Below are 23,638 nucleotides of genomic sequence, written 5' to 3'. Positions count from 1 at the left end.
TCTTTGTTGACCAACACACTAGAAAGCTGTTCTTACCTTTACTTCTGTGGAAAAAAAAATGATGTATTATAATACTTCAGTGTTATATCTCTTATAATTTTTGCAGTTTTACTTATCTGTTCTGCCTTCAGAAAATAATTAAAACTATAGCTGGTTGAACATTTTTCAACAATACTTTTTTTGGTCAGAAAAATCTGTAGAAACTGAAAGTGTTCATGCGAAAGAATTTCTGATGCATTTCCCATTATGAAAACATTTGGAAAATAATAAACTCTAATAGTCAAAATCTTATTTTAACATGTTTTAAATTTCAAAAGTTCCATTTTCCAGGTTGAAATTTAAGTAAATTTAAGGTAAACTTTTTGTATAAGGTCAAAGTCAAAATGGAACATTTGATTGACCTGATATCATTTTTTTTATTTTTGGTACAAAAATTTGCAAAACTGATCTTTTTATCATGATTTGGGACAGGAATAATTTTTTTAAATCTTGAAAATTTTTGCTAGATGCTGAGATTGTTTCATGCTCAGCTCTAATTAGGTCCTTATTGTTTACAAGTAGTGGATCACTTGGTTCAGAATACATTTCTTTTGATGGATTGTGTTACAACTGTAACATTTACTTGCAATTAATTAGTGAAAGGTCTTTAGAAAAAACACCTTGATAGCAGCTGTGAAGTGGTGGCTAAAATACTGTTTTCCCTTTGGTCTTCCATTTGCAATATTTAATCACTTTCAGACTGTTCTTGAGAAGTGCAGAGTACCTGCAACCCCAGTTGTCTTCAGTGAGAATTATAAATGCTCATTAACTGTTAGGTTCAGCCCTTTAAAACAGTCTATTGAATTTTGCCTGATTATTAGAATGCCACACTGACTTTGAAGAGTATTTTGGAGTGGACAGCATGAAAGAGGAACACACACACAAAGGAAATATAAATTGTTTTTAAAATTGTGTGTTTCTGCTGAATAATTTTTGATTGTTGAACAGACTGACAAAGTCTTTGTACACGATTTAGTTTATATCTGAACTGACATATATCGTTACGTGCATTTTATTGTGTGCATATGTAATATAGGTTTATATTTTTTTCTTTAAGGTTTGATGTGGAAAAGGAGTGTTCAAAAGTTGATGAGGGCAATGAAGAAAATAATTCAAAAACATGTTGCAATATTAGTTCAGATTTACCTGTAGTTGAAAAGGAAATAGACACAGCAGGTAAATTGTGACTTAATATCAAAATTGTCTTTTCTTTTATTAGATACCGAATTAACATTGCTCAGTAGAATGTTCATACAAACTGAAGAAATATTATAGAGGGAAAATGTGCTTTTGTTATATACTGTATCTCTTCCTTGGTTTTTTTCCCCAGCCATCACAGAAAATAAAAGTAAAACATATCCTAAGTCATCCCAGAAAAGGTTCATTTTGCAGAAAATTTAATATGCCTTCTAATAATGCATATAGAAAAATGTTTGCTTTAAATATAAGCTTATTAAATTGGAGTTGGGGATGCTGACGAAAAGTATAATTTCAGGACTGATTTCCCCTTGCCAACCCAGGGAGTATCTGGCAGGTGATCTGTGTGACACCTCCTCCTCACCCACCTCAGGATGGCCGCACGGAGAAGCCAGAAGGTGGGCTGCACAGTCCCCCCTGCTTCTCACAGGGAGAAGCTGGTGGGCAGACAGCAGGCTCCCACCACTCTGGGCTAATCCTGGGGAGAAGCTGGCAGGCGGGCTGTGTGGTCCCTGATGTCCTGAGCCATTCACAGCCCATGCCTGGTAGGCTTCTAGTAATGTGTGTGTATCTATAGAGAGAGAATTTCTTGTTGGATGTCCAGATACTCACTTCACTTATTTATTTAATCTATAGTATAGGCAACTTGTTGGTATGGAGGGATGGCAAGGATCTGAAGTCCTATTCCAAATGCTGCCAAGAGGCACAGATTTTTCAAGTATTACCTTTCTAAAGCACACCCAGTTTTCACTGCCCTTGGATTCTGTTGATCCTAGAAAATTTCAGTGCAAATTTTCCACTGAGAAGAGTTGGGAAAAATCTCGTCTTTGTTGATGAATACAAAATAGCAACATAAAATCTTTTATTCCGAAATATAAGAGTTCTGACAGTTTCCTTCTTTTTTATTTCGGGAGTTTCCAAAAATTTTTATAATATGGATCATGTTTTAATAGAAAGATTGTCTTTTAGTCCAGTCCTTTTATGACTTCTGAAACCAATTTGTACAATATAATTAAATAAAAATACTTGTATGTTAAAATGTTATATTTTGCTTCTGTTAATAGTTAGCTATTTTTATATCTAAAGATTATGTTCTAGGTATGACTAAGAAAGAAAAAAAATTTATTGCTAATCGTGAAAAAGAAAAAGGTAATGAAGCTTTTGCCACTGGGGATTATAAAGAAGCAGTGACATATTACACTCGGTGAGTTAATGCAATTTGAACCATTCTTTAATTAATGGTTGTTAATATTATGTATATATCAATATAGCTCAGGATCTTTCTTGTTGAAGGAACAAATGGGCAACTTACAAAAATGGCAAAAAATTTCTCATTGAGCTATGTCAAAATTCTGCATATTGATTAATGAATGTATAAGCGACCAGGAAAAATGAGTGAAAGGTGAGGTAACAATATCTGCAGATGACACACAACTGTTTAGGTTATTCAATACTAGAGGAGACTCCTGAGGCACTAGTGTTCCAATAACTTTTTCCTCCGCTGAGCAGAATGAATTTTATTATGCGGAGGTGATGTGCAACACAGGACACACAATTGCAGGAAGACAAAAGATAGTCTTGTGATTAAGGCAATTGAATGTTACTCTGAGAATTAGATTCTGTCCTTGCCTCTGCCACAGAGTTTGTGTATGAGTCTGGGCAAGTCAATAACCAAAATTTTCACAGGTGGACACAATCTAGGTCTCAACAAAGATGCTAATTATCTTACCCATTACAAAGATAGCTTCCCCAATTATCATCTCTAATATCATTAGCTCACAGACATTTACCTCCCTCCCTCATCTCCCCTCTGTTCTGAAATTTGATTTGTCCTTTTCATATGTGTTCACTTTTTTTGATTGTATCCCTTTGGTATATATGGTCATGCCAATTTTCTTCCACAATTTGATCTGAGGTAGTGGGTCTGGCCCACGAAAGCTCATCACCTAATAAACCATCTTGTTAGTCTTTAAAGTGCTACATAGTCCTGTTTTTTGTTTGAATTTTCATGTGCACAACCCCAGTTTGAGTGGAGAAAAAAGGAGGACTCTCAGAATTTATAACAGAAAAAGAAGGGAGAGTTAATACCTGTCAGTTGTAGTGCTGGTGCTAATGAAGCTAACTGAATGGGCTGGAAGTGTCCCATACTTAGCTTTTGACGTCAATGGGAAGTTCAAATGTAAGGAAGGCTTGTTTTTATAATGGGCCATCCAGTCAATGTCTTTGTTCGGGCATAGGGAAACTGTCAGATTTGCATATGAAGGTCAATTCTGCACTCTCTCTCTCTCTCTCTCTCTCTCTGCATTTGGCTTGTGAAATTCCTTTGTAGAAGAATGGCTGCTTTTAAATTCATGATTGAGTGCCCAGGGAGGTTAATTAAAGAGGGTATCATAATGCGTGCACAGAAGAGGAAGCACAGGCAAACTTAATTCTGATGTTATATCTTTTGAGTGCTTCTGTTTGCAATCTTAAATGTTTAATGTATTTTTTGGGTAACATATGGATATCAAGAACATTCACGGTAGCATTAGATAAGATTTTTTTTTTAAAGAAACATAAACACTCATTCTTGAGGGCCTGAGCCAACTGCTAATTTGTAGGAACAAGACGAAACTTCCCCAGTGAACAAGTTATTCCATATTTGAGCATAATGTTTTGTTTATTTTTTATTTTTTTTCCCACCTTCATCTCAAACATTTGCCATTGTCCACTGTCAGAGACAGGATAATATGCTAAATGGAATTCTGGTGTGACCTAGTATGGCAATTTTTATTTACTTAAGTTTCTAAAATTTCTAAAATTTGACTAAAATATGTTTGAGTGGATTGAGAGTAATTTTAAATGGCTACAATCCTATCTAGTGCACAGCTATATAGAAAAGATCATTACAACCTGATTAGTTTATACTGCACTTCAACTTTTTTTATCCTGTATATCATCTACCCAGCTGTACCACCTCAAATGGAAAAAAATAGATTTTTATTTTAATTGGCATAATTTACAAGAAAGATTTAATAAAAGACTAGAAGCCTCAAAGTTCTCTAAATTGTTTTAAGTGCTGCAACATTTCTGCACAAAGCATGCTTTGGTGCAGTTCTATGTTGTCATGATTTTAAATAAATTGATAAATTGAAATTGCTTTGCTTCATTATTTTAACTTTATTATAACTCTTTATAATTTAAAACTGATTTTGATGACTTCATTAAAGAGTTTATATAATCTTATTTTCTTTCTAGCATACAGTTTACTTTGTCTTGTCCTTTGCAGGAGCATATCAGTATTGCCCACTGTGGCAGCATATAACAACAGAGCTCAAGCAGAAATCAAACTTCAGAACTGGCACAATGCTTTTCAGGATTGTGAAAAAGTGTTAGATATGGAGCCTGACAACCTAAAAGGTGAAAGTAAACTGGCATTTCTCAGAATTTTATTTCTAGTAAAAAGTCTTTTTTGGGGTTTGAAACACAGGCCTGATTTTTTTAGCATTCATTGAAATCAATGGGAGAACGTTGACTTCAGTTGTCAGATCTCAAATGTGTGAGGAAAATGGTCCAGACTAACTCTTCCTATGCTAGTTTAAATGGCGGTTTGGAGATTTGTGCTGGTTAGTGCTGCCTATCCTTGATCAAGATTCTTGTGCTGAAGTGACGGTAGGATAGTGGTGTGCGGTCACATCATGCTCTCAAAATGATGACTGTTATTCACATCAAGTGGAGATGTCTCCCAATCATCACAGGAGAGAACTCTTAACAATCTTTAAGATGCCTTGAAACAGCAGTGAAAGGTGCTTGGTGCATGTTTTCTTACTAAGTTAAGTAAGTGAAAACAGTTAACTAAACTTATAAGGGGAGAGAGGGACAGGTAGAAAAATTAAGAGGAATGACAGTTCATGTATCACCATATATATACGTAGGGTACATTATATGAAATTACATTATCAGAATTTAAAAAAAAAATCTGTAACTTAGATACATAGCTATTATGAAATGGATGCAAGGCTTTAAAACAATTTAGCCTTACATTTCACATTGTACTTTCTCTAAGTGTGAATTAATTGTAGTCTGCAGAATAATTTACAAGAATACATTCTAAACAGTGTGTTCTTTGTTTTTTATAGCTCTTATGCGCCGTGCCACTGTACACAAGTATCTAGGGAATTACCAGGCAGCTATAGAGGATTTGACCAAAGTATTACACGTTGAACCAGAAAATGCTATAGCTAAGGTAAAGACAATGACTTTGTATTTGTAGAACAAAGATGTGTTTATAGAACAAGATGCATGTTGCTTGTGTTATATGTGTTTGATGCAAGATAAAGTTGATATACTACAATACAGGCAGTCCCCGGGTTACGTACAAGATAGGGACTGTAGGTTTGTTCTTAAGTTGAATTTGTATGTAAGTCGGAACTGGTACATATTGTAGGGGAAACTCTAGCCAAACATTTTTTTTAGTTTTGGATAGCATAGGGAAAGGTTAACTCCCCTCTAATGTTTGTTTTGCTGTCTGTTCCCTTGTTCAGAAGATTTCACATCTATTTCTGTCCCTGTGACAAACTCAGGACTAAAGGAGTAACTCATCAAATACCAAACAGCTCTGCACCATGCTTTGAGCTAATAGCTTTATTTCCTTTTTTTGCTAACACAATGAGGCCAGCACTTTGTTTGTTTTGGTGGAGTCTTTGTTTGCCCAGGGAGCCCAGCATGTATAGGGGGAGGAGGGGCGGAGAGGCTGCTTTTGTCTGCTGTTCCGCAGCCTGTTGCTCAGGGGAGGGGGCAGCCTGTTGCTGGCAGGGGGGGGGAGGGGGGAGGCGTGCAGGATGCGAGGCCGCGGGGGGGGGGGGGGGGGCAGCGGGCGTGGGGAGGCACTTTTCCTCTGCCCGGCAGCTCTGCGGGATCCCTGTCCCTGTGGCCAGCTGCTGCAGGCAGAGGCCAGTTGGAGCCGGCCGAAGAGGAGGAGGAGGAGGAGGATTCTAGGACCCAGGTGAGCGAGCCCCGGGGACGCTGCTGCGCTCCGGGAGCCCGGCATGTATAGAGGGGAGGAGGGGCAGAGAGGCTGCTTTTGTCTGTTCGGCAGCCTGTTGCTCAGGGGAGGGGGGGCAGCGGGCGTGGGGAGGCACTTTTCCTCTGCCCGGCAGCTCTGCGGGACCCCAGTCGGAGCCGGCCCGAGGAGGAGGAGGATCCTAGGACCCAGGTGAGCGAGCCCCGGGAATGCTGCTGCGCATGTGCGGGAGTTGCCTCACCCCGTTCGTATCTAGGGATCTGACGTAAGTCGGATCCACGTAAGTCGGGGACTGCCTGTATAGCAGTACACATATATCTACTCACTTTTTTATTCAGGCAAACTTCACTGAATTTCTATCTGGCTGAGCTTCTACTTTTTTTAAATTGCAAATATATAGATGTGAACTGGAAGATTCTAGCTTAAAACACTGGTTAAAATGTTAACATATAATACATATTTTAAATAACTATTTTTAGAATATACCTTAATATGTTACTCTGTGACTATAGATGAGATAGTAATTATAATAAGTATCAGAGGGGTAGCCGTGTTAGTCTGAATCTGCAAAAGTGGCGAGGAGTATAGTTAGTCTATAAGGTGCCACAGGACTCCTCGCCGCCAATTATAATAAAAATGTGTGACTGATTTATATTCCCAGTCATATAATTAGTTCTAGAGGAGACATTGCTGAATCATTTTGGTGTTTTTTTTTTCCCACACAAAAAACTAAAGCTTGTTATCTTGTTTTCATACCATTATTAATATTTACATTTTACTAGTAATTTATCTAAAAAATTATAACGGAGTAATTCACGCTTTACTGTTTTGCTTTCTCTATTTCACATAGAATGGCAATCTTCCTCTTCTTCTCAGCCAAGATTTGATTCACTGCTTTCACAAAATAAGTAGTTTCCCATGAATTTCCAGTTGTTATAATAGGATTTAATGTTCTGATCATCCTGCAAGGTTCTGAGCATCTCTGAAGGTGTTGAAGCACCTTCAAATCCCATTGACTTTCATGGGTGTGGAGTGCACCAGATTCCTTTGCAGCTTCACCGGGTCAGGCCCTAAATCCATGCATAGTATGAAAGCGTACAAAATAAATCCATTACAGTCAACTCTCTCCCCATCCTTGTTTTTAAAGTCCCGAAGAATAGATTGTCTTTGTCAGTATGCACTTTTAAGTCAACAAATTAAGGGTTTTGTTGTCTGAGGTAGGAAATTTGCTCAAGAACTGAAATTCTTTTCTTGCCAATACCCAGCATGCATCCTTCTCATATGTACCAACAAGCTGTTGGCTTGAGTGCCATGACTAACCATCAGTGCAAATTATCAAGATTCTGCTGTGCTTCAATCTCATTATTACTGTGGAGATTTGTGATAGTAATGTTTTCTTAGAATTAAATAGAAATGTTGCAAATGATTGAAAATGCAATTTTCTGTCAAACTTTTTTGACAGATTTTATTTGTGTGTGTGTGTGTGGTAATTGTGACATTAAGTTGTCCTTTAGATATCAGGTAAATCACAAATTCCTCATCTCAGATAAAGCTATTACATCAGAAGTTAAACATGCAGAAAATATTAGAGAATATAGATATTGCATTAATTTCTTTTTAAAACACACTTTCTCTTGTTTTCCTTTAGGAGACTTAGTGTAGACAGAGAGAGAGAATGTAGTCAAAAGTATGAAATCAACAAAGGGGCATTCTCCTCCAGCAACCTCAGAATGTGAATGGTAGATTGAAGAAAATACACACTCAGGATAGGTCTACTCCAGGAGTGGGCAAGATATCTCTCACTGGCCAGATTCGGCTCTCCAAGCCACTGGATCCGGCCTGCAGACACCCCTCCTGGGACCCTCAGGAACGCAGCAGCTGCTGTTTTAAATGCAGGGTTGCTCAGTGTGACTCTCTACTCCAGAAGGATCTCCCCGACCCAATCCTCAGCTCCTGTTGGCCAGAAATAGCCAGCCAATGGGAGCTGAGAGATTGGCCTGGGGATGGGGGCGGCGCGAGCCTCTCCTCCCTCCCTGGGGTTGAGAGCCACTTGGAGGAAGCAGGCTGCATTTTCAGTGCTCTGGAGCTATAGCAGGCAGGGAGCCAGGCCTGCCTTGGAGGTGTTGCAGGCCGGGAGATGCTTAGGTAAGCACCTCCCAGCCATAGCCTGCCTCTGGTACCCCTGTCCCTCCAGCACCCCAGCTCCCCCCAAGTTACCTTCCAAATGCTCTGCACCTCCTGCCCCAGGTCACAACTCCTTCCCAGACCCTGCACACCTCCTAAACCCCTCCTCTAGCCTAGAATCCTCTCCTGAACCCCCCACTCCCTCCCTGACCCTATACCGCCATCTCCTGACCCAGGTCACAACCCCCTTTCATCCAAACACCCTCTCAGACCATCTCCTGCATCCAACCTCCATCCTCGATCTCACACCTCCTCCACAGAAAAGTGCAGCCCTTGAGCACTTTCCAAAATCTTGGAGTGGCCTCCCACCAAATATTGCCCACCCCAGATTACTCAAATGCAGCAGTTGGTTTGCAGACAAATCTTGCTTTGGCAAGTTTTACAGTTTGGTTGATTAAGTTAAGTGGTTTGCCCAAGAGAATGCAATTACTGACTTAATTTGTAATAAAAGAACAAAGTTCTTGAATGCTAATAAATAGCTGTAACCTCTAAGACACATGCCAAATTTGGCTTTTTAGGAGCTGTTTAAAACAGAAAATAGCAGCTTTTGAATTCTTCTAGTATTTTTCATATTGTTATGATAATGAAGTAAGTGGGAGAATTGTAAGCTCTTGTAAAATCAGCACAGCTTTTCATCAGTCAGCAGTGCACTTCTTCTAAACTCTCCAAGAAATTATAATTTCCTAAATTTGCTCCTAGCTGTTAGTTTAACTATTTGAAAAGAAAACAAAAGTCTCTGGCAAACATTGGGTACTCCATACTGTGGATTTTGATTATATTTATTTTTAGGCCTTTTCTTAAATTCCAGTGTAGTAATCCATTGTCTTTAGGCCTTAAATCTGTTAGTCTACAAGGATAGAGACTATGTCAGTGGTTCAATTGTCACTGTTGCACTGTCTGCACACAGAGGTAGACACAATTTATGTTTCAAAGAATTATTAATAAATGGTACCTATACATTTGTTTAATATTTATATGCAGTAGGTATTGGATATAGCATTGAAATGGAAGCCAGAAACAATTTAGTTCTAATCCTAGTTCTGGAGCTGACTCACTGTTTAGTCAAGAAGTTGTCTGTTTTCTTATTTTTAAGGTAATACTGATTAATCACTTCATAGGCTTGTTGTAGGCATTATTTAGAGAATGGAAAATGCTTTGCAAAGGTGAAGCACTATCTAAATGCTAATTTTGGAAGACTTCTAAAATAGCTATTATTCTTATACCACAGAAAAATCTGTCAGATATTGAACAGAAGCTGAACGATTTAGAGCCTGTTTCTGAGATTTACACCAAAGGAAAAAGAATACTTATTCAAGATATAGAGGAGTCAGATGATGATGGAAGAGGAGAAAATGAAGAACATGAAAATGGCAGTGGAGATAAAAGTAATATGATTGTTTATGTAATAGTTACCTGTGGTACCAGTCTTTGCAATTTGAAAGTTGTGAGCAGTGTTAATGTCCTACTCTCACTATATCTTTAGCCCATTTTTTTTTCCTAACTTTGAAGTGGCACCCAAGGCTGCAGAAGCAATTTTGATTTTTTTCCCATTCTTTTTGAGGATAGTGATCCCATTTATTTCCAATATGGTTTTCCATTGCCCTAGAATACTGAGTCCTTGATCATTGAAAAGGACACATCTGCCCAGTTAAATCTTATGTACATCTCCATCTCATCTATTTTTAGGCCTTTATTCCATATCTGAATTCTACCTCTGCCCAATCTGAGTCCTTTTTTAAAGATCCTTCTTGCAAGTATCTGTGAGAACTTGTTGCTTTTCTGTTGATTAAAATAATAGGCAAAGGTAAAAGGATTAAATGGTGATTTACCCTCATTTACTCATTATGGGACCCAGTGCATTTATTTTTTTCCCTCTCTTCCATTTCCGTACACTTGTTCATCTCATCCAGCTATTATATCTAGGAATTTAAAATCCTGTTTAAAATTAAAATTTTAGCTTGTTAACCGGCTAAATTACATGGTTAACAGGTCTGCTATGGTATGCTTTGGGCACAGGGTGGCTGGAGCAGTTTCCCCTCCTTGCATGCCATAGTGGGCCCAGCTGGGCTGGAACAACCTCCCATCGTGGCATGCCATGGGCAGGAGATACTCTGGTTGGGCTGGGTGCCAATAAACTGGTTACCCCAGTAAGCATGCTAGTAAGGAAATGCTTATTGAGTAACTGGTTAACCCGTTATCCCTTTACATCTCTAATTATATCATGTCTTTTTTAAATTGTAAACTGGCACAGGGACTATAATTTTTATTATTTGTACCTTGCCTACCACAGTGGGATCCAACCTGGCTGTGGCCTTTAAGCACTACTACCATATAAATGTTGTTGTTAATAGGTTTTCCTTAATGCAGTTCAGGAAGAAAAACTACAAGGCTGTGTCCAGACTCCATGCCTCCTTCGACGGAGGCATGTAGATTAGCCACATCGGAAGAGGGAAATGAAGCCGCGATTAAAATAATCGCGGCTTCATTTAAATTTAAATGGCTGCCCCGATCTGCCGATCAGCTGTTTGTCGGCAGATCGGGGGAGTCTGGACGCGATGCCCCGACAAAGAAGCCTTTCTTCATCGACACAGGTAAGCCTCGTGAAACCAGGTTTACCTGTGTCGATGAAAAAAGGCTTCTTTGTCGGGGCATCGCGTCCAGACTCTCCCGATCTGCCGACAAACAGCTGATCGGCAGATCGGGGCAGCCATTTAAATTTAAATGAAGCCGCGATTATTTTAATCGCGGCTTCATTTCCCTCTTCCGATGTGGCTAATCTACATGCCTCCGTCGAAGGAGGCATGGAGTCTGGACACAGCCCAACTGTTTGCATAACTATGGCTCGTACACAGGCTGTCATTTGTGCAGGATCATATTTATCAAGGTGACCCAAAGGCTATAATTTTTCTTCAGAATTGATTTTGTGCTCTTCATCTTCAGAATATTGTTTTCTACATTCTGAAAATAACAGTTGATATAAAGAAGACACAAGATGGTGTGGTAATAGGTTTTCTTAAACCAACTTCATCAAATAATTAAGGAATTCATATGCAAACATCTGGAAGATAATAAGGTGATAGATAACAGCCAGCATGGATTTGTAAAGAACAAATCATGTCAGACTTATCTGATAGCTTTCTTTGATAGTTTAACAAATCTTGTGGATAAGGGGGAAGTAGTGGACACGGTATACCTAGATTTTAGTAAAGCAATTGATATGGTCTCGCATGATCTTCTTATCAATAAACCAGGGAAATACAACCTATGTGGGGTTACTATAAGATGGGTGCATAAGTGGTTGGATAACAATTCTTAGAGAGTAGTTATTAATGGCTCAGAGTCATGTTAGAAGGGCATAACAAGTGGGATACCACTGGTTTCAATTTTGGGACCGGTTCTATTGAATATCTTCATCAGCGATTTAGAGATAGAGTATGCTTATTAAGTTTACAGATGATACCAAGCTGGGAGGAGTTGCAAGTGCTTTGGTGGATATCATCATAATTCAAAATGACCTGGACAAACTGGAGAAATGGTCTGAAGTAAATAGGATGAAGTTTAATAAGGACAGTTGCAAAGTACTCCACTTAGGAAGGAACAATCAGTTTCACGCTACAAAATAGGAAGTGACTGTATAGGAAGGAATACTGCATTAAGAGATCTGGAGATGGTGGGGGTGGACCACAAGCTAAATATGAGTCAACAGTGTGACACTGATGCAAAAAAAAAAAAAAAACCCCAAAACAAAACATGATTCTGGAATGCATTAACAAGAGTGTTGTGAGGAAAATACAAGAAGTAATTATTCTCTATTCTGCGCTGATTAGGCCTTAGTTAGAGTACTATGTCCATTTCTGAGCACCACATCAAGAAAGATGTGGAGAAACTGGAGAGGTTCCAGAGAAGAGCAACAAAAATTATTAAAGGTCTAGAAAACATGACCTGTGAGGGAATACTAAAAGAATTAGGTTTGTTTAGTTTGGAAAAGAGAAGAGGGGACATGATAGCAGTCTTCAAGTACCTAAAATAGGGTTACAAGAAGAGAAAAATTGTTCTCCTTGATCTCTAATGATAGAACAAAAAGCAATAGGCTTAAATTGAAGCAGGGGAGTTTTAGGTTGGACATTAGGAAAAACTTTCTGCCTGTCAAGGTGGTTAAACACTGGAATAAATTACTTAGGGAGATTGTGGAATCTTCATCATTGGAGATATTTAAGAGCAGATTGGATAGACATCTATCTATTAGGGATGATATAGATGGTGTTTGGTGCTGCTGTGAGGGCAGGGGGACCTTAGGAGGTCATCATTCCAGTCCCTTCCTGTTCTAGTATTCTGTGTTTCTGTTGGTGAGAGATAAGCTCATCAACAGAAGTTGTCAAATGAAAGATATTCATTTGAAAGATATTCTGCCTCGTCTCTAGAGTATCTTGGGGTATGTCTAGACTACATCCTTCTGTCGCCAAAGGGATGTAAGTTAGACATACCGACATTGCAAATGAAGCGGGGATTTAAATCTCCCGCACTTCATTTGAATAAAAATGGCTGGCGCATTTTGCTGAATCAGCAGTGTGTCGGCAAAAAGTGGCTGTCAATACAGGGATCGGGTGACAAAGCCTTTCTTTATCGCCCGATCCTGTGAACCGCATTTTACGAGGCATAAGGGATTGGCCAACAAAGGCTTTCTTTGTTGCCCGATTCCTGTCTTGACAGCTGAATGTTGCCGACAAACTGGTGACTCAGCAAAACTCGGTGGCCATTTTTATTCAAACGAAGCATGGGAGATTTAAATCCCCGCTTCATTTGCAATGTCGGTATGTCTAATTTACATCCCTCTAGCGACAGAGGGATGTAGTCTAGACATACCCTTGGAGCCAACATGGTTAAACAGCATTGGTATAAAGTATTTTCTGTTCTAGCTTGTTTATTACTCCTTCCTTTGCTTTGCATGTGGCACCCTGGGTATTCACCAAACTCTTGAAAGTGGGTATGAGTCACTTTCCTCTGAGGCTGAACAAGGAACTTTATTTGAATAAAGAAAAAAGAAATTACCCCAAAGCTGCTCTGTCTCTCTGCTTTACTGTAGAACTTCTGCATAGAATCTCCCTCAGTTCCCTGCTGTATGGCTTCCTTCATCAGATTTAAGAATCGGTATTTTCCTCTAATCTTAAGTATCCCAAACCTAGAGGATTCTATGTACTCATGGTAAATAAAATGATCTTGTCTGTATCTCAAGGACTCTAGTAGTCATGTTTGATTTGATTTAGGTAATTTTAAAAAAGTTAAATCAGGAATAAATTAGGCATTCTAGATTATGTATTTTCATATAATATTTTAAAATATTAACTAGTTTGAACACTCTGGAATCAATACTTAAAGATATGAGGGCATTAAAAATTCTTGTGGGATCATTGGGTTCTTCTTTGAGTGGCCCCGTGGGTGCTCCAGTCCTGGTGTCGGGTCCCGTCCCGGTGCCGCAAATCGGAGAGCTATCAGAGCTGTGGTCCGCCGGACTGCACATGTGTGGCTGCCTCCAGCAGCTTTCTTGCCTTTGATGTGTTACGCGAGGTCCTGCTTCGCTCAATTCCTCTCATCCACCCCTGGTCGTGGACGGAGCTCCCTTTCTGTCAGTTTCAGTTTTGATTGTTCTCTTCAAAACTCATCAAAAACAATTGTAAATAATTCAGAGCCTTTTCATCAGTTACTTCTTTCTTCAATAGTTATCTAGTTGTTAAAAAAAAATTCCTCAGATGTTTCAGGCAAGCCGTTGCCGCTACCTGTCTAATAAACCGCAATTCAACAAAGTAAGGGGACAGACGGAGGAGAGAGAGCAGCTGGTCAATTTCTCTCTCCCGGCTACATTCAGCGATGCCAGCATCCCCTGGGTTTAAGAAATGCTCTGTCTGCCGGGAAGCCATGCCAGTGTCAGACGGACATGACTCCTGTGTGAGGTGCTTGGGTGAGACACGTACCCCAGAAATGCACCCACTGCAGTAAGTTAACTGCAAGAGCAAGAAAGGATCAGGACCTGCGCCTGAAACTGATCCTATATGGCAAGGCGCTGGAGTCTGATACTGTTTCCGTCTCTGAGACAGCAGTCCATAAATGGTGAGCAACGTCTCCTGGAACAGTCGTTATAAAGAAGAAGAAGGCATCCCCAACTCGATCCTTGCCACTGACTACTCGATGCCCTGAAAAATCATCCGGGGCAACGACCCCAGAATATCAACAGGCTCCCAGGGCAAGGAGATTGCCGCCCGCGCTCTCAGCCCTGGCTCAGGCGTCGGCACCAGCAGCGGCGAGAAAGCCGGCACTGCCAACGGCTGTTCGAGCGGCGCTGGCTGTGGCGGGGTTAACCCCCTTGGCGCTGAATTCGTAAGTCTTGCCCGCGGCACTGCCGGCACCGTGCGATATGCTGGCACTGAGCTCCTCCTTGGCACCGCCAGCACCACCCCCAAGCCTCCTACCTCCTCCATGGATGAGGTGATTATGGACCCAGCAGACAATATCTGGCAGACCCCAGCATCCATCACTCCAACCAATAAGAGAGTCGATTGGAAATACTTCGTCACACCAAAGGGAATGGATTTTCTTTTTACCTACCCTCCATCGTCGATTCAATCAGACACAGAGCCAGCCAGCCAAATATGAGATCATCAATGCCACACGACAAAGACCACAAAAAAATGGGCATTATGGGCCACAAAGTATATTTCTCGGCCACTCTGCTCCTCAGGGCAACAAATTATACCAGCATGTTAGCAGATTATGACTATTCCAATTAATCCAAACTACAACAATTTACACAATACTTACCCAAACATAAGAAGCCTATCCTCTTAAACATTATACAGGAGGGCCATACAATTTCTCACACGGCACTACAGTCCACGATGGATGTGACAAATACAGCTGCACGTCACCGCCACAGCAGTTATGATGTGGAGAATATCTTGGCTCCAAATCCCTTGGCTGAGGGGTGCCTAGGGATTTGTAGCAGAAAGTCAAAGTCCTACTCTTCAATTAGACCAACCTCTTTGCTGCAAAAACCGACAAAGTTCTTCACTCGATGAAAGACTCCTGCACCACCCTCTGGACCCCGGGGATGTATATGCCCCCATTTAAGAGAGCCAGATACAATAATTACCAAAGACCCAGGGAGCCATGCAGACAGCAACCAAGATATGACTTCCAACAAAAGCAAAGATCCCAACGATGTAGGCCTCAACGTCAGCAGCAACACCAAACAGCGCCAGCCCAACCCTCCACATCCAGATAGCAAATTTGAAGGTTCATTCGGGAGCCAGAAAGAAACTCTCCTTGTGGTTACACCATCAACCAACCATCTGCAATTCAATTACCGCCTCCGCCTGTTCTCTCAACAATAGGCTCAAATCACATTGGACAAATAGGTCCTAGAGCTCATCCACTATGGCCACTCCATCCCTTTCCTTTCTCTTCCTCCCTACCCATCTGTCACGTTACTGGATTTAAAGGGGAGCAGCCAGATCAATGCTGCACCCATGAGGGGGTGTTTGCCCCAAAGTGTATACAAAGGGGGCCATGTAAGGTGTCAAATGAAAGCTTCTGTTCTATTGATTCTGTATGTGCTATTCATGTAACGGTATAATATCTGTATGTGGCGTTAGAAATGTACTCTATATGGATGCTGGAAAATTCTCTGTCTGTGGCAGAGCAAAGGGTCAAGGAAAGCTCAGCCTATGGCTATGCTAATTAGAAAGGAGACAGTGAATTTCTAGGTGCCAATACACATCTCAGGAATGTGACTGATACCTAAGGGCTACCAGCATGGAACACAGGGATAGGCCATTGACCAGGTGACCTGCTGCAGCCAAGAAGATGCCAGGAGAGGTATACAAGTGCCATGTGGCACCCTCCATCTTGTCTTCAGTTTTGCTCCTGATCCCCGATGCAGCCTTGCAGGGAACAACGAGCTGGAAAGAAACATGGACCCATCCTGAAATAGGATGTACACCAGAGACTTTTAAGATTGCCGTTTATAACGTCTCTGCGAAGAGCCTGCATCGAGAACTGGGTGATTCGATGCACGTAATGTATTATCCTTTAACAGCCTACTCTCATGCTTTTCTTTCTTTTAGTAATAAACCTTTAGATTTTAGATTCTAAAGCAGGGGATCCCAAACTTTTTGACACGGGGACCAGTAAATCCATTAAGGAGCTTTTGGAGGACCGGTACCATTCATTTGCATATTTGCATATTCATTAAGCAAATGATGAATATGCAAATATGTTTCTGGTCCTCCCAAAGCCGTCAGTGCCAGCTTTAGCAAAACTTTTGATACGGTCACCCACAATATTCTTGCCAGAAAGTTAAGGGAATATGGATTGGATACGTGGACTGTAAGATGGATAGAAAGCTGGCTAGACCAGGGTTTCCCAAACTTTTTACTTTAGTTGGAACCTTTTTTTTTTTTAGTACTGTTTTTTGCAGCCCAAAAATATAAATGCATATTAAAAAAATGAAAAATGAATACATTTTCACTGTGTATTTTTTATTCACAATAATAACAGTACATAACATAAATCTTAATTACAATTTAACCAGTAGAATTTTAACAGTTGTAAAGTTTGTTTGTTTATAATTGAATGAGTTGAATATAAGTCATTTGTGTGCACTTTATAGCTTTTAAATAACTAAAAAGAGAACTAATGGGAAGGGTGATGTTGTTTTGCATCACATAGCAACTTTATGTCAGGAGCAAAAGAAGAAAGTTTTACCCTCAAATCTGGTTCAACATTCAATCTATTTCTATATTTATTTTTGAAGAAAACCAAAGATGAGAAACTAGTTTCACACTTATATGTCGTGACGAAAGGCATTAAGAATTTGACTGCTTTTTCAGATAAATGTGAATATTCATTTCTACAGCTCAACCAAAAATCAATCAAGGAAAGTTTATCAAAGTTCTCTTTTATGGCAGAGTCACAGGAAAGTTCAATTAATGAATCCACTTCTGATGCACTCAATTGTAGTACCTCTTCATTTTCGGTGTCAACAGTAAACGGGTTCTTAATCCACATTTTACTGGTGTCAATTGGAGGAAAATATTCATTTAAACTTGATGTTAGCCCCAAGAGGTGTTCTTGGATTGCTGCAGAAATCTCATTTGAGATATTAGTTTCAGCATATTTTTCTTGTAATTCAGTTAAAGTACAAAAAGACTTAAAGTTTCTCTTGTTAACTCGCTGTGCCCATAAATGAAGTTTTTAATTGTTGCCTCAACTTTTTCATGAACTTTGAAAATACTAATTTTAGTGCCTTGTAAATTCAAATTTAAATCATTTAAAAGACAAAATATGTCACATAAGTAAGCCACCATTATTAACCAATCAAATTAATGAAACCTGTCTTTAAATGTAAACATAACATCTTTTGCTGATAGGGGTGTCGCTCCAAGAACTATCGAACTTCATCCTTCATTTCAAAGAATTATTTCAAAATGTTTCCTTTCAACAGCCATCGAACCTCACAGTGTAGTAAGAGATGCTCACGTTCACTTCCTAATTCGTTACGCAAAGCAGTAAAGATTCTGGAATTTAAAGGACGAGATTTTATTTAATTTATAAACTTCACACATTCTTGAAGAGTGGAAATCAAAAGTGATGGCATAGTTTTCACAGCTAGTGCCTCTCTGTGAATACTGCAGTGCACCCATACACAGTCAGGTGCTACAGCTCGGATCTGCGGGACAAGCCCAGTGCAAGACCCTACCATTGCTTGAGCCCCATCGCTGCTCAGTCCAACACACTTTTTCCAGTCAATATCGCTTTGAATAATAAAATAATTGATTAGCTTAAAAATTTCAGCAGCCGTTGTTCTTGTTGGAAGTGGTTTACAAAATAAGAGATCTTCCTGAATGGAGCTTTCATAATCGTATCTAACAAAACAGCATCAGCTATATCAGTGCTTTCATCCACTTGTAATGCAAAAAACTGACTATTCTGTATTCGATCAATGAGAGTTTCTTCAATATTTTTCGCCATTTCTTCAATTCTACATTTCACTGTATTTTTAGTTAGACAGAGAACCCAACTGCCTGCACCAGTCTCTGGGCCCCCTTCCAGGGGTAGTTGTTACTCCATGGGTTGTGTGTTTCAGGCCTGGCAGCCAAGGAGCTTACTTGGCCCGAGTCCTCCTCACCCCGCCTTGCTTCCCCAGTGCTGCTTTCACTCCAGGGAGCCTCCTGCTCTCCTAGCAGCTAGGCCCTCTCTGCTCTCCTCCCAGAGCAGCAGCCCGTCTTCCTCCCCCCTCCAGGAGTCCTTCCTTTTATAGGCCCCAGCTGGGCCCTAATTAATGAGGCCTGCCTCAGCTGAGGCGTTACTCCCAACCCTTGCTCCGGGCTGAGGTTTTCCCTTAAAGGGCCAGTGCAGGGCAAGCACCCTGTCACAGAGGGGTTCAGGAGCAGAGCCAGCCCTGAATCTAGCAAAGGAACTCAGAGAAGCAGGAGTGCTCACCCCAAAGATAAGCAGGCCCAATGCTACCACTGTGGCAGATCTGGCCATATAAGGCCTGACTGTCCAGACCTAAAGAGCAGGCCAAGGCCAGCAACTCCTGACTGATCCATAAACATCAACTCTGTCATAGTGTGCCCACAAGCAGGTCACACAGACCCCAGCGAGGCGTCTGATGCCACCATGAGTCCAGGTGTGAGCTCTGCAGTGGTTAATGTTAACCCAGTGACGTATGATGGTGTGGGGGAAGGCAGTGAGTTCACCCGGTATGTCAGGACTGAGGCATGGAAGGGCAGCGAAAAGTTTATGGGGGAGGCGAAGGTCAATGGGAGTTGAATGTAGGGGCTGGCGAGACACTGGCTCTGATATCACAATAGTTAAGGGGCACCTGGTAAAACCGGAGGACATGTTGCCTGGGGAATGTGTGACGATAATGGCTTTGTCTGAGTACTTGGTGAGCCTGCCCATGGCTAAAGACCATCTAGAGTGGGGAGGCTTTAGGGGGCAGGTCTTGGGGGCTGACTGGGACTTGATTCCAGCTGATGTCTTGGTGGGGAATGACATAATGGATGTGCCTAGCTGGCTTAATGTGGTAACCAGATCACAGAAGGAATATGTGGGTGAGGCAGACACCCCAGCAGGTAGCAGCTGGGGGGAAGGCGGACCAGCCCAGAATGTGTCCCTGACGGGGGATGGAGAGCGATTATCCGAGGGATCGGACATACCTCTGGATCTGAGTGACACGCAGCAGGAGTTCATTAAGGCACAGCAGAGTGATGCATCCCTGGAGAGAGACAGGGATGATGCACAGAATCAGGCCCCTGCTAATGAGGAGAGAGGCAAGTTTCGCATACAAGATGGGTGTTATACAGGGAGCCCCCCAGGGGAGGAAGGGTTCCCAGGCAGCTGGTGGTGCCCGAAGCATATCGTGAGGAATTGTTGAAGTTGGCCCATGACGGTCCGTTTGCAGGGCATCTGGGTGTAGGCAAGACTTGTGACAGGCTAGAGCAGAACTTCTATTGGCCTTGCATGTTCAGGTCAATGAGGGAATATTGCTGAAGCTGTGAGTTGTGCCAGAAGCATAGGGATCCAGGGGGCCCAGCAAGGCGCCCCTGCAGCCTCTACCTATCATTCAATCACCAAAAGATTCCTTACTGGTCTACAAAACATCTTTCCATCCGTTTGCCCACTAGTTCCTATTTGGGACCTAAACCGCTTACTCAAGAGCCTGACAAAGCCACCTTTCGAGCCCTTGGCAGCCTGCCCTTGGTGATACCTATCTATGAAGGTCTCCTTTTTAGTTGCAATAATCTCCAGTAGGAGTGTGGGGGAACTTGCTGCCTAATGGTGGATTCCCCCTCCCCCTCTACAATTTTCACCAAGGACAGGGTTACACTTCGACCTCACCCCAAATTTCTCCTGAAAGTTCCCTCTCTCTTCCACATCAATGAACTGATACACTTACCTGCGTTTTCCCCCAAAATGCACACTGATCCATCACATGCAACATGTCACACCCTCGATGTCCGCAGAGCGCTCATGTTCTACATTGATCATACGAGAGCCCAGCAAATATCTCCTAGACTCTTCCTATCCTTTGCGGAACAATCCAAAGAGCAGGCTTTCTCTTCTCAAAGGATCTCCAAGTGGATCTCTTCATGCATCCACACATGCTCCACCATCCACAACAAAGAACCACCGGGCAACATCACAGCCCATTCCACAAGAGCCGTATCCTCTACAACCGCTTTCCTCAGAAATGTACCTCTACAGGACATTTGCAATACAGCCACTTGGTCATCAGACCCACATTTGCACAACATTATGCTCTCGCATCCTCCATAGCGTCATCCATGGCTGTCAGACACACAGTATTATCCTTCTTGACGACAATAGGGCTCCAAACCCACCTTCATGAGCTGACTACTGCTTTATGGTCACCCAGGGTATGTCTAGACTACGTTTTTCTTTTGAAAGAAGATATGCAAATTCGGTGGTAATTTGCATATCTTCTGATCGCTTTTTCGAAAGTGTTTTTTTCTTTTCGAAAAAGCAAGCAGTTTAAACATGGTTCTTTTTTTTTTTTTTTTTTTTAAAAACCCTTTTTTCGAAAGAACCTGTAAACCTCAATTTTTGAGGAAGAGGGTTCCTTCGAAAAAAGTATTTTTTTTCAAAAGAACTGCATCTAAATTGCTTGCTTTTTCGAAAAAACTTTTGAAAAAGCAATCAGAAGAAGATATGCAAAATAAAGCTGAATTTGCATATATTCTTTTGAAAGAAAAACATAGTCTAGCCATACCCCCAGAATGGAGCACCCAAAGGGACTCTACTCGAAGAAGAATAAAGAGTTACTCACCTTGTGCAATAATGGTGGTTCTTCGAGATGTGTCCCCCATGGGTGCTCACTACCCTTCCACCTTCCCCTCCTTTGGAGCCCCATGCTCTACTAGCATGGGTAGAAAAGGAATGGAGGGAGCCACAATGCGCGTACACCTAATGGACACCAACAGCACGAGGGGGGCACCACGGCACATGCGTGGTGCAGCGAACACTGCTAGAAAAATCCCCAATTGCCAGCTCGAGGATGTACCAGCACCCAGAGTGGAGCACCCATGGGGGGGACACACCTCGAAGAACCACTGTTACTGCACAAGGTAACTCTTTTTTCTTTAGTTCTTTACTGTGCAAATATTTGTAATAAAAATAAATGTGAGCATTGCACACTTTGCATTCTGTGTTGTATTTGAAATCAATATTTGAAAACATCCAAAATATTTAAATAAATGGTATATGTTATTACCAGTGCAATTAATTGTGATTAAGTTTATTGCTTGAGAACCCTAATATTTTCTCATTAATTATTAGTAAAACAATTTAATTTGGTGCTGATGTATTAATTCAAACATAACAAGGCACTGTGATTTTCTGAAGGAAAAACTGGATCTGTATTTTCATATAAAGTATCAGTTTTTATTTAGCATTTAAATGGTTAAATTCAAGGTGAATTCTTTACCACTCCATTATTTAAGAAAAGGGGGCCATAGGTTCATTAGCAAGGAGAAAACACATTTGACAGTGTTACATTCTTATTACATATTACAAAATGTTTATAGCTAGATGTTAATCTGTGTTTACAGAGTGTTTTCTGTGGAAATTAATTTTTATAAACAAAGACTCTTGAAGTATTGTATGCTGTGGACTTTAGTAGTACACCCCTCCTTTGGTTTTACAATAGTTTCATCTGATGATGCAAACTCTAACTTAGCTTATTTAACTTCCTTGTAGAAACTGGTGTATCACTGGAAGACAAGATTGCGAGGAAAAGTGAAATGGGGAATCTACAAAAAAAGTTTTCTGTCAAAGGAGATGGTTGTAAGGCAAGTCGTCAGAAGCAGGCAGAGAGTAGCGTAAAAAAAGATATATCTGAGAAAAAGGCAATTGAACATTTACCGGACTGTGAAGGTGAAGTTAATGGTTATCTAAACAACGGTAAAAAAAAGAATGAAAGCAATGATGTTAAGGAGACCTCCAGTTCATGTTGTACAGAATCTTCATCAGCTGGGAAAAGCAGTTTTAATTTGCTTCCACCTACTGCGGCAAAACTGAAAAGTGAAGGAAATGAGTTATTTAAGAATGGACAGTTTGGAGAAGCTGTGGCCAAGTACTCAGAGGCAATTGAAAATGTCATTAATTTAGGTGAGTTGTGATACTTTATGAAAAGAGTAGACTTACTGTTACTATTTAAAAGAACCACAATTTAACCATTTGTAGCCTAGCCACAGATTGACAGAAACAGACAGCCTGTAAATTCCTCAGTGATGAATAATAAAGTCAGTTTACAAAATGACTCATAAGGTACAATAGAGTGAAATGAATAGAAAGATTGATAATTCTTCATGACAGGGATGTTTGCATATGTTTACATATTAGAATAATTATGTATATTGTAGGTGATATACCGAATAAATAATAGTTCCTTGAAGCTTTGCATCCTTAGCAAACGGCAGTAGTGCAGTGTAACTCAGAACATACATTATATTTAAATAATGAATTTTCATTGTGCTTGCATATCTTTTTAGGAGTGAAAAGTCAAGATGATCTAAGTATCTTGTATTCAAATAGAGCAGCATGTTTCCTTAAGGAAGGCAACTGCAGTGACTGCATTCAAGATTGTAGCAGGTAAACCACACACTTTCTTTGTAGGGAAAGAACATTCCTACTGATAAACATTTTTAATTGGTTTCTCATGATTAAAATACCATTTAATTAAGTCATTCTAAGGATGGGCCAGTTTCTTGTCATATTGACATGAATTTTTATCTGTTAAAATATGTTGTGAATCACTTACTCCTAAAGGAGAGATAATTAGACTATTGTATAAGCTGATGTGTAGAAGTAATTAAATCTTTCCAGATGTACATAGAAATGCAGGGAAGGCTCAAATTTACAAAATGTTAATATTACATGAAAACAGGCTCTTTACTGAATAGTTCATCAGTGCTCCATAGTTATTTATATATAGTCTGTTTTCCTGTTAGGACTGATAACTTTGTTTGAAATAATTTTTAAGATTGTATACTATAGAAATTGTTTTGCATATACACTCAGTATATTCGCAATCTATGTTACAACTCCTTTCAGAAATTGAGCTAGAATTCTGCTGTCTGCTTATGGTGCATAATTGTAGGGCACGGCACCACTGGCTAAAGGTAAGGTAGTCTAAAT

At 40.5% G+C, this 23,638-nt stretch overlaps 1 protein-coding gene across 17 annotated transcripts in view; it reads left to right on the top strand.

The window, feature by feature from the left end:
- SPAG1 (sperm associated antigen 1) overlaps nt 1-23,638 on the top strand; it is a 90,564-nt gene that overhangs the window by 12,617 nt on the left and 54,309 nt on the right. For all 17 annotated transcript variants that reach the window (XM_075920292.1, XM_075920291.1, XM_075920279.1 and 14 more), the window contains 7 exons: nt 1,097-1,215; nt 2,335-2,440; nt 4,505-4,635; nt 5,355-5,461; nt 9,651-9,807; nt 22,199-22,609; nt 22,993-23,092. In XM_075920292.1, coding sequence (XP_075776407.1) covers nt 1,097-1,215; nt 2,335-2,440; nt 4,505-4,635; nt 5,355-5,461; nt 9,651-9,807; nt 22,199-22,609; nt 22,993-23,092 — 1,131 coding nt within the window. The remainder of the gene's footprint in view (nt 1-1,096; nt 1,216-2,334; nt 2,441-4,504; nt 4,636-5,354; nt 5,462-9,650; nt 9,808-22,198; nt 22,610-22,992; nt 23,093-23,638) is intronic.

The sequence above is a fragment of the Pelodiscus sinensis genome, chromosome 2 (assembly GCF_049634645.1).
Source record: "Pelodiscus sinensis isolate JC-2024 chromosome 2, ASM4963464v1, whole genome shotgun sequence".
Taxonomy (NCBI): Eukaryota; Metazoa; Chordata; order Testudines; family Trionychidae; genus Pelodiscus; species Pelodiscus sinensis.
Note: the sequence above shows the minus strand (reverse complement) of the source record. Positions and strands in the feature narration are given on the sequence as shown.